At 38.7% G+C, this 10,781-nt stretch overlaps 1 protein-coding gene across 3 annotated transcripts; it reads right to left on the reverse strand.

Annotated features, from left to right (window-relative positions):
• Positions 1-431: 431 nt before the first annotated feature.
• sesn2 (sestrin 2) lies at positions 432-9,918 on the reverse strand. 3 transcript variants are annotated; one of them, XM_029443669.1, is made up of 12 exons: positions 9,094-9,201; positions 8,596-8,891; positions 7,958-8,023; positions 7,219-7,407; positions 4,102-4,284; positions 3,242-3,478; positions 2,937-3,069; positions 2,730-2,845; positions 2,506-2,589; positions 1,536-1,642; positions 1,288-1,432; positions 432-1,068 (listed from the first exon to the last, which is right to left on the reverse strand). In XM_029443669.1, the coding sequence occupies exons 2-12, from the start codon at positions 8,599-8,601 to the stop codon at positions 982-984; spliced, it is 1,353 nt and encodes a 450-aa protein (XP_029299529.1). In that variant the 5' UTR covers positions 8,602-8,891; positions 9,094-9,201; the 3' UTR covers positions 432-981. The 3 variants fall into 3 exon arrangements, 2 of the variants coding, with proteins under 2 accessions (XP_029299529.1, XP_029299528.1); XM_029443668.1 differs by lacking the exon at positions 8,596-8,891 and having other exon boundaries at positions 9,094-9,916; XR_003833054.1 differs by lacking the exons at positions 432-1,068; positions 8,596-8,891 and having other exon boundaries at positions 1,391-1,432; positions 1,536-1,653; positions 9,094-9,918.
• Between the last annotated feature and the right edge of the window lie 863 nt (positions 9,919-10,781).

Consider the following 10,781-nt stretch of genomic DNA (forward strand, 5'->3'; position numbering starts at 1 on the left):
TTGACACATGCACTCTCTGGTGTGAACTACAGGAAGACTGAATGAAATGTGTGACATCCGCGTACAAGTGTGACTGTTGTGCACTTCACTGGCAGGTAAATCGTGCTGATATAACTTTGGATCAACATCATGCACATTCAGCTGCAACTCACGAAACACGACAGGATTTGTGTCGTCTCAGTTTTACAATTCACCTTGAAGAGTGACTTGGCAAAGTGAACTGTGGTGACCGTTCAGATTTCTTTAAGTCTTTGTCGCCATCTTGTGGCGTGTCAATGCAACTCCTGCCGCAACACATCCAGAAGTCTGGGCTTGTCATATATACTGTCTCTGATATTAGCCTTCAGATCAAAATACAAGGAGCAGGTCACAAAGTATTGTTTTGTTGGATTGTTTTTGCCATAACATGATGTCCAGACACAACACAACAGTTTTCATTTTGATAACAAAGTAACTTTTTATTGTATATAAAAATACAAGTTATTTTGTCTTTTTGTATTTCAGCCTCTGTGTGCTGCAGACAGGGAGGACTGAGGCATGAGTAGTCATGGTGTGTCTGACGGATTATTAGCCTGAACAGTCAAATAAACACTTGAATCATGATAATAATTTAATTATACCAGACCTAACTAATTCAACCGGCATACCTGGCATTTAGCATGTAGATACGTCTTTGTGTGACAGAAACATGTGCAAAGATATTGACAACAACACTTGAGGCTCATGTGGGGAAACAAAACCTGATAAATGTCAGTGCAAAATAAGTAACAAAATTTAAATATCAGTTATTCCAGTAGCAAAGCAGCATCAAAACATTAACACTGGAATACAAGAAATGCATATACAAACATTCACTGTAGTATGTGTGTGTGTGCGTGTGTGTGTGTGCGTGTGCGTGTCTGTGTGTGTGTGTGTGTTGCATTGGGCTGTGGTATGTCACAGCTGGCTCAGCATCTGCAAAAACATGTGTGTGTGGGTGTGTCATCTCATGTAGTGTGTGATGGCTCGTAAGGTATAAAGAAGGGCTGCTTGTAGCCGGGCTTCCATCACTATTAGGTTTGCATGAACCTGTAAAAAAAAAAGAAAAGATGTCAGTCATATCATTACCTTCAGGTTAGTAGGTGACACACTCAAATGTCATGTCCGTCATTCAAATCCTCCTTCTCTAATGACATTTTTAAAAAGGAAGGAAAACTGAGAAGACAAGCTGAAATGTCAAATCTTTCATTCTTTGTTGAGAAGGTACCAAAGAGAGATGCAAGTTCAGGTGTGTGTTTGATCTCATACCTTTTCAGAATGTCTGAAGTGTCTCCAGAAGGCGTGGTAAACGCGTGCCGTAGTCTGCTCGGGGTAACAGGCCATGGTTTTAACAAACACCTTCAGAGAGCGCTCCAACAGCACGTTCACGCTGCCGTAGTCGTAATCATCGTAGCTGCACAGGTGCAATGATAAAAAGTTAGTGACACAGCAGAGACCAAAAAAAAACTATTAAAAGATTTGTTAATATCATGATTTTGAAAATGTGTGGCACTCACCGTATCCCGTACAGACAGTGGATGTAGTTCCACAGAGCTTTTCTCAGAGTGTAAGTGTCCACACCTTCATGCATGGCCATCCTGTTGTAGGTCAAGTTGCTCACAACCTGCAAAGACACTGTTTAATCTCATAATGTGCTCAAATAAATCTGACAAATAACATTTACAGTATTTTGCAGAAAATGCAAAGGAGTAACTTCATCGTTTGGTCGCCAGGACACTCACTTCAACTTTCTTTGTGTTTTGCCCCACATTCTACTAAATGTAGTCATATTAGTAGAATATATACAGTAGTGTGTACTGCTGATCTCTTTGCTGGGCTGTGACACCCACAACAATCCTTCCCAAACATTTTATTTGGACCTGTGTAACGGCAGCAACGGGGAGTTTGCAGTTCCCCGGTACTGTGGCTGAGCTCGAGCTAACTGCTAACTGAAGCTACGCTGTTTCCCCGGGGCTGCTGACAGCTATACACGTTTCAAGACTGTCAGTTAGCATGCTAATTTCAGTAGATATCTCTGCAACACAACACAGAGACGTCTTTGACATAACGTCAACTCTGTTTACTCTTCAGATTCTGTTGATAATGTTAGTTAATTGTTTTAAAGTTTAAATTCTGCCATATTTTCTACATTGAACCTTTAATACAAAGACCCCTTGTTGCAGAGTGCATGTCTAGATAAAGATAAACGAAAATATATACCACTTTTCATAACACAAATGTAGTCACTAACCACTCGTTTTCCTAAAAATCTAATAGTTTCACTGCACGTGTGTAAACCAGCAAGGGTGGCCACATTCTCTCCTGTAGATCTTGGTTTCAGCCACTTGACATTGTGCATCACTTAAACTCCCTGGAGCGGATAGACCTGTGATGTTAACAATGTTTTCTGCAGTTTTATTTATTTTATTATATCTCAGTTTATGAGTGTTAATTCCAGAGTTTCTACAAGGTTAAAGGTGAGGGTACCTGGAATTTTTCATCCAGGAGCTGGCCCATGTCTGGCAGTAGTCTGTTGACCAGAGAGAAGCCGTGGTCCTCCCATGAATAGTCCTGCAGACAACAAACACCAACATCAACCAACAGTCTATGAAACTTAGCACAAACAATTAACAGGCACTGTATACTGTAAAAAAGTATGAATTCATTAATTAATTAAATAAACTTGAACATGCAGAAATGCTTCAAACTACCTGGGCTCTCATGGTGGGTGGTGCCTGCTCTCCTCTGGGGGCAAAGTCCTCGTATCTAAACTCTGGATCCTCCACCAGACGCAGCACCAGGTCAGGTGGCGCTCCCCGCACCACCGCTAAGACAAACACGACAAATAGGAACTAGTGAGTAAACGCGTGTACATCAAGTGACGGAGTAACGCATGGGATTAACAGGCATGATTGTACCGGTTGGTATGCTCTCGCTCCTCTCCCTCTCAAAGCGAGTAACCATCTCCTCCTGTGTGCACTCCTCCTCCTGCTGCTGCAACTCCACCATCCTTTGCATCAACATCTCCACCTCCATCGCTCCATCGACCAACTGGAGAAGATACGAGAGTAGGGTTATTTACTAAGGACTTTGTTTTTAACAGTAAATCAACCGTCTACTACCTTTACTCAGCCGGTGTGACTGGTGAAACTACACTGGAATAAATTAAACACTTATTTGTTTTTCTCTTGTTGACATTCTGAAGTGGTGAAAAATGACTCACCTCTTGCCTGCCGTCCTCATGAGCGGGGCTGTGAGGGCTGTGGGGGCTGCAAGGGCTGCGAGGAAGGTGACTGGGTGATGGAAGTTGAAAGGTATAACCTCCAATGTGGTCGGGCTCAGGGTTTAAGCCGCAGCCCCACACAAAAGAGCAGAGTGAGTGAGCGTGTGCCATCAGAACCACCGCATGTATGAGTTCAGCCAATGACCAGCGAGGCTCTGCTCCAGGACACACCAGCTCCTGCAGGGCAGAGAGGCGGGTGTTAAGTTAGGTTTCATAAAGTGGCAGTTGGTGGGAGGTCATCAATTATATATCTCAACAAATATTGGAGGGATTGCCATAACATTTTGTACAGCCGTTCATGTTCCTCTTGGGATGAATTGTAATGATTTTAGTTATCCTTTATATTTACATTTTCATTTATCCAAAACTTTGGTTCCTAACACTGATGACGTTCACGTCAGCCTCAGCTGCATTGTGTTTAGTGCTACAACTGTTTGCATGCTTACAGTGAGAAGTGAGGTTATTGAATGATGTCAGATGTCTGTTTTCATATTTTGTGTCTGCGCAAACAAAAGAAATGTCTTGCTCAACTCAAATAAAAAATTAATATATCCATCTTTTTTCAATACATTTTAAATTTTGGACTTGGAGTTATTGGAAATGTGTGTGTGTGTGTATGTGTATATATATATATATAGCGTTCCATTTTATATGAATCAACAAACTGCATAACGAACGATACATTCCAACAGTGCCCCTAATTTACAAATGGTCCAATGTGTGCAAGAGTGCTCTCCGGCGCTTGGAGTGACTATATACAAACTCACGTAGTGAGTGAGTAAGAGGGTGTAGTGTCTGACCTGTATGTGCTGCTGTGTGATGAGCCAGGGTCTGTGTGCCAGCAGCTTGTTGAGTGTTTGCAGGCTGCGGAGTTTAGTGGGAGCGTGCTGGAGGCCGCTCAGCCAGCTCTCCTCCCCTCCAGCCTCCAGGAAGCCTGCGCTGTGCTGCTGCACCGGGTACGAGCAGTGGTGTCGAGCCGCAGCCTGTGGAACATAATCAAAACACGGTACACCCTCAGTTAAAAACAAAGCTCAATCACTGGTGTAGAACAACTACATAATGCATAACAACTGCCCATGCTCATAAATATAAAAAGGGCTCAGAGGTTAAAGCAACACAACTAAATATCTCTACCGATAGATCATTTTGAGTCTAATGACTGGTATTTCTGAAAGGGCAGCTAATGTGATGAATATATGAGCGATGAGAGTCATTAAATGTTTATGAGGATCGCAGTCTTTGGCAGACCCTGTTAGTGGCTCGCTATGATACAGCACCTGGATAACCCTCAAGCAGAGAATGAACTGCCAAGTCAATTATGCATCCATCAACTTTCTCCTTCGTAAAAAGATCATTTAATTAGCTTCCTGCGACCAAAAACTCGCTCGTTATCCTCTCCTCTAGTATCCTTTAATATAACTATTGATTGTGATATCTACAGAAATGTGTTTATTCATTTTAGTCCCTTGAATGATAAACTGTTTCAGAAGAAAATGAAGGTCTACCAAAACACTTAAACTTAAAATTGATTATATTATAACTTTTCTTTATGTCTTTGGAGCACAATTTATAGATCCTTTCATATATCTGGGTATGTTTGAGAGAACTATCAACTAACAGCCATTCCTTTAATGGCCACTGAAACACTGATGAGGCAATAACGTGCGACAGTTCAAAGGTGGAGCATCATAATGAAATAAAAACATCTGGCTCATGATATGCAGGTCATGGTGCAAAATGTCTTAAAAAATAAAGAACAAGATGTACAAACAGTTTGTTTGTAGCTTTAACAATAAGTGCATTTGTTTGATTATGGTTTGTTAAGGATCAAGCGCTGACAATAATCATTAAGGTTAGTGCTTGCTCCAGTAACTGGCCCACATAAATCAAACTTAACTCGCTTCATTGTATTAGCTGCAGCTGTTTCCACCCAGCTATGGCACTGCGAGAGATTATGTTGGAAAAGTAGAAAAACAGAAGTGATATCACTTCACTAAACCCATGACCCAGTCTAAATTAATTTATTAATTAGTCACCAAATCCAACTGGGATTGTAAAAGCAGTGGGCTGCAGTGGAAACAGCATTACAGCAATATTATACCTGTATTACTGCAATACTGGTTTTGTCCAACTACTAGTGGAGGCATGAATAAAAAGCAAGAAATCATAAAAACCCTTTGGCACACTTGACTTAATCACAAAAAGAGAAAATAATAGCGGCAGACTTTGACATTACTTTTAAAGTTTAGACTATTACTCAAGCGATATCTAGTCTAAATGTTAAAAGGATAGACTCCCTGTACCTGTGGCCTTTCACAAGGGTTTATAGTTGTTGTTGTTGTTGTTGTTGTTGCCGCTTCATTTGACACAAATATAGATGCAAATAAACAGATGATTACTGAAACGCTTTACTCACTGGCTTCTGTATAAGATCAGGTTATGATTTAACCTGCGGTATCACCTCTTGCAGCATTAGCTCTGTACACCAAGATTGGAAATCTAACAAGGACAAGTTTAATTTGTACTAATATTACTTTGATTCATGTGTATTGAGCATGTACCAATCGACAATCATTTACAGTAAATCAAATGGTCAATATGAACAATATTTAACATGTCATTACATGGTATCTGTTATGACGCGAGAGCAAATTATATGAGGAAATAAAAAATATAAAGAGACTAGTTGCTTTACAGCAATACGACAATATATAGTAGCTGCAACTGGGACTCGAGTTGATTAATTTTCTTGACTAAACACGTTTAGTTTTAATTTATTACACGCTCAAGCTATCCATCTATTCAAGCACTCAGTAAAAGTAAGTCCTCTAATAATATGTGTTGCAATTTATTGTGCTGTAGTGTACTTTTGTCTTGTTTATTGGTTGTACAGGAAACACCTGCGTTAGTCATCACACTATGTGAACTACTCAGAAGACAGACACATAGTCCTTGTATGGAAGTCTTTGGAAACTGCTGACTCCAAGTTGATTGCAAAATAGTCAGCATTTGGGGATCTTCATTTGAATCAGGGCTTCCCAGGGTCAAAGGGTTTTATTGATAAGGCATAATAAGAGAATGAATACAGCTACAGAACAATAGATAGAAATAGACAATAGATTATGTATTATAAGCAAATGGAAGGAAAAGAGGAAGAGAGACACCAGCCTTGTGGTCACTTTTCATGTCAACACTAAACGAAGCAGATGAAGGATTTTATGACAGCAGAAGCAGGGAAGTGATCAGAAGTCGGCAACACTCGCTGAACCTAAGATTTAATAATAATAAATATATATATATATATATATATATATATATATATATATATATATATATATATATATATATATATGGCATAATTGTTTAACTTATATATATATATATATATATATATATATATATATATATATATATATATATATATATAAGTTAAACAATTATGCCATATATATATATATATATATATATATATATATATATATATATATATATATATATATATATATATGGCATAATTGTTTAACTTATATATATATATATATATATATATAAGTTAAACAATTATGCCATATATATATATATATATATATATATATATATATATATATATATATATATATATATATATATATATATATATGGCATAATTGTTTAACTTATATATATATATATATATATATATATATATATATATATATATATATATATATATATATATATATATATATATATTAGTTAAACAATTATGCCATTGCAAAAAGACTGACTCATTTTTTTCCCCCAAAAAAATCTTATGTCTTCAGAAACAGAGTATCGTGAAATATTTATTTTGAGATTGTTATGTTTTATTTTGACCCAGTCATCACCAGCGATATATATATATATATATATATATTATATAATAAAGGTTTTCTTACCATAACAGCAATGTAATGTCTCCAATGACGGGGCAAGGGGCCGTCCATCTCCAACAAAGCATGCTGGGTCCTCAGGAAGCAGCTGAGATAGGCGGGATGCAGCGCCATCACCATGGTGATGTGGTCCACACGACCCAATGAAAGGAAAGATTCGATAAGGATGTCCTGGTCCGGCCCTTCTTTCAACATCTGAAGAGAAAGAGCGAGACACAATGCATGTTCAGTCCCGGACAACTAAATTCATATCATACGATGCTTGAGGACACATCGTCAGGGATTCACCTACAAATGTTCCTTGTACAGAAAGAATGAAGCAGATACAACACTCCCACTTTCTCTAGTGGAAAGCTTGGAGTGAGTCACAGATGACATTTACATTTTTAGTCATCAACTTTTTCAACATATCACTGCTGTGTCTTCATTTGATGGCATGAAGCAACAGGCACGGCAGTATTGCGGCAGTTAGCTACACTGCTTATAATAGAAACTGTTGAAACAACCTCTCTACTACCAATAAACTTTATATGGTCAACGTTACACACTGCCCCGTGCCTTATGGGATTTACTATTGGAAAGAAAACACTGCACTTTCTTGTGATTTCACACTATAACAACAATTTACAAAGATGTATGTGGAAAACAATTGTAAACTACAGTATTTATTTGGAAATCAAATATAATAGTTGATATAAATAAATGAGCAAATAGATGTATTTTATTTTAAACAAGCCACACACACCTCTTTGGCAGGAATAAAGGCACTTGGACCTGATGCCAGAGCCCGAGGTACTTCAACGCCTTGTTCCTATGAAGGAAGACACAGAGAGTTAAGTTAATTATAGTCAAATAACGATTCATGTGACAATTATCTTCTTGATTTATCGTATTCAATATCAAAAAATACTAGTGAAAGATGTTTGTCACAATATCCCAAAGCCCAGGATAATGTCATCAAAATTGCTTTTTTCATCCGATCAACAGTCCAAAACGTAAAGATATTGAGTTTGACATCACAAAAAGCAAAACAAAAGGTCACAACTGAGAAGCTGGAACTGGGGAGTTTTGCTTAAAAATGATAAAACAATAATCAAAATAGTATTTTTCTGTTGGTCAACAAATCGACTCATTGGTTCAGCTTTACATTGAAATGTAATGACATTACTTCAAATCTTCTTTAAATTGGGCAAACTACTTAACTAAAGGATTGGCTAGTTCAGAATATATGAATAATACAAATAATAAAGATAAATGAGTAAAACTGCATTCAGCTTCAACCCCCTTGGAGTTGACTAGACTTACTGAATCGGATGAATTGTAACTGGACTGTTTCATAACTCGCAGCCAACAGAATATGTACAAACCATGCGTTCAACTCACCGACATGATCGGAAGAACCACCGCAGAATACCGCAAGTCACCGCTTGTTATTTCCAACAAAGAAAGACAAATAAACTGAAAAATGCGTCAAACGCAGTCCGACTTTTTATTTTTATTTCTAGAAGCTACAGTGGGCTGTGAAAAGGCTCGGGGGGTGTGTGGGGGGGTGTGTGGGGGGGGTGTCTGGTGTGTTTTTCAGTGCACCGGGAGGAGGCGTGTCCGGCCAGCTTGTTTGTGCACACCGCAGCAGAGTCTTGCATCACCACAGTTCAATGTCTGATGAAATATCCAGCAATCTGGTAGAAAGTGGTAATCAGCTGATAACTGCAGCTGATCAGCATCGACTAATAATCAATCATTCACATTACCTTGGAATTTCATGATAAGAAACAAAAAGCAATAGCGCTTAAAAATGAACAAACTCATTCCCAATAATATATTTATGTTTGGAAAGTCCGCGTCTCTCTGGTGTGAAGCAGAAAAGTATCCCAACATTACCTTTGCTGTTCGCAGCAGCTCAGTTGCTCTCCCCCGAACCTCTTTTAGTGGGCATGACCGGGACAGCCGAAGTAGATGTAGGAGTGTTTGTTCACTCAGCCGTGCCGAACCAGGCCGGTCCAGTTCCAAACACAACAGCACCCCTTGGCAGAGCTCCTCCAGAGCAGCTGCTCGCTCCTCTTCGTCCCTGCTGCATAGCCGTGCTAAGCTTTTGACAGTCTGGCCAACATCGCACTCTGACTCGGACCGGTTGCGACGTAAGTCCCCATAAACAGACCCTCGTCCCGGTGTGTTGCCTCCGTTAGCCTGGCAGGTGAAGCCTGCTGCGGGATTACTGGCCATGTCTTGACCCGAAGCACCTCGGAGTGACTCTTGAAGCCCCTGAGCTACCTGACGTTCCTGCTAGCGTCTGTTAGCTGAAGTATTAACTGTAAACGTTACGTTACTTTTCTTAACTGCCGGATACTCGGTGTCCGTTGACGTTGTTAGTTCACTGCGCAATCATCTGTTCTGCTAATCATTGACGCCTCTCTCATACCCGGCTACCTGGCCGTAAATACGGTCTACCTCTCACGAAGCTAGCTTAGCTACTGTTAGCAGATGCGGGAAAGCGTTTAACAGCGTTAAATGATGTCTCGGTAAGAAATAAATAAACACTTTGAGCCTCTGGTTTGTGTTTGTGCTGCGTACTCCCAGACTAGAGCACACAGTTTCGTTTAAAATCAGCTTTCATGAGGCACAAAACTACAGGTTTCAATCGCTGCTTTCTTCAGCTGTTCAGAGTTGGAGAGCTTTTTCTTCTTTTCATGCAACGTCACTGTGACGTCAGCGAAACTTTTCGTTTATGGACTTCAGGACTTCAAAAAATAGTTTTATTTCTGCATCATTTTACTAACTTTTAAATAGTTTTATTGTGAGGTGTGTGGTGGTTTCTGGCATATATGTTTATCATTAGTTGATTTACTGGTTTTTTTTGTGGAAAATGCTTAATTGTTACATTTTACCACATGCTAAAACTAATAGAACATTGGTTAATAATATATAATAACCTAATAGAAAATAATAATAGAAAATAAAGTCTGTTGTACACATAACTGTGTTCAAATGACTAATAACTATAGTATTGCCTATTAATCTATTAATCAATCAATTAACTAAGTCTATAAGATTTCTACACTGATGACACATGCCCATTATAATTACCCGAGTCTAAGGCACGGTCTTAAACTTGTCCTCCATTTTATATGAAGCAGCATCACATTTAGTATTAATAATGCTGTACATGTTTGCCTTGATTTGACTAAGCCTGATTCATTTTGTGACAGTCAAAAGAAATATAATTTTTTATTTTAGCTCTACATTACTTCCATGGCTGCACTCCAATGCAAACCTTTTTGTTGACAGGGAACCCCACAAATCCACACCGGAGTAGTGATCCTACTTTTATTTTGGTCCTTATTACTGCCATCTGGGAAGAATATTAGTACTTCAAAGAAGACTTTATGCAGAATAACAATTAAGTTGTAAGTGTAAAGGTCTGCTGTTGTGAAAATCTTTGACAATGATTTGAAATGGTTCACCATTTACTTTGAACACCTGTCAAGCCCTTGTGGTCCTCGGAGCCCACATTTTGGAGCCATAGGAATATTCTGTGTATACATATTTATAATTAATTAACTAAAACTGTG

This window comes from Cottoperca gobio, chromosome 11, assembly GCF_900634415.1.
Source record: "Cottoperca gobio chromosome 11, fCotGob3.1, whole genome shotgun sequence".
Taxonomy (NCBI): Eukaryota; Metazoa; Chordata; class Actinopteri; order Perciformes; family Bovichtidae; genus Cottoperca; species Cottoperca gobio.

Bases quoted from the DNA above. Each gene is read 5' to 3' on its own strand.
- sesn2 (XM_029443668.1), bottom strand. From the start codon at position 9,435: ATGGCCAGTAATCCCGCAGCAGGCTTCACCTGCCAGGCTAACGGAGGC. The intron at 8,024-9,093 runs GTAATGTTGGGA...CTTCCTTCATAG, and splicing joins AGCTGCTGCGAACAGCAAAG to GAACAAGGCGTTGAAGTACC. The intron at 2,846-2,936 runs GTACAATCATGC...TGTTTGTCTTAG, and splicing joins GAGCGAGAGCATACCAACCG to CGGTGGTGCGGGGAGCGCCA.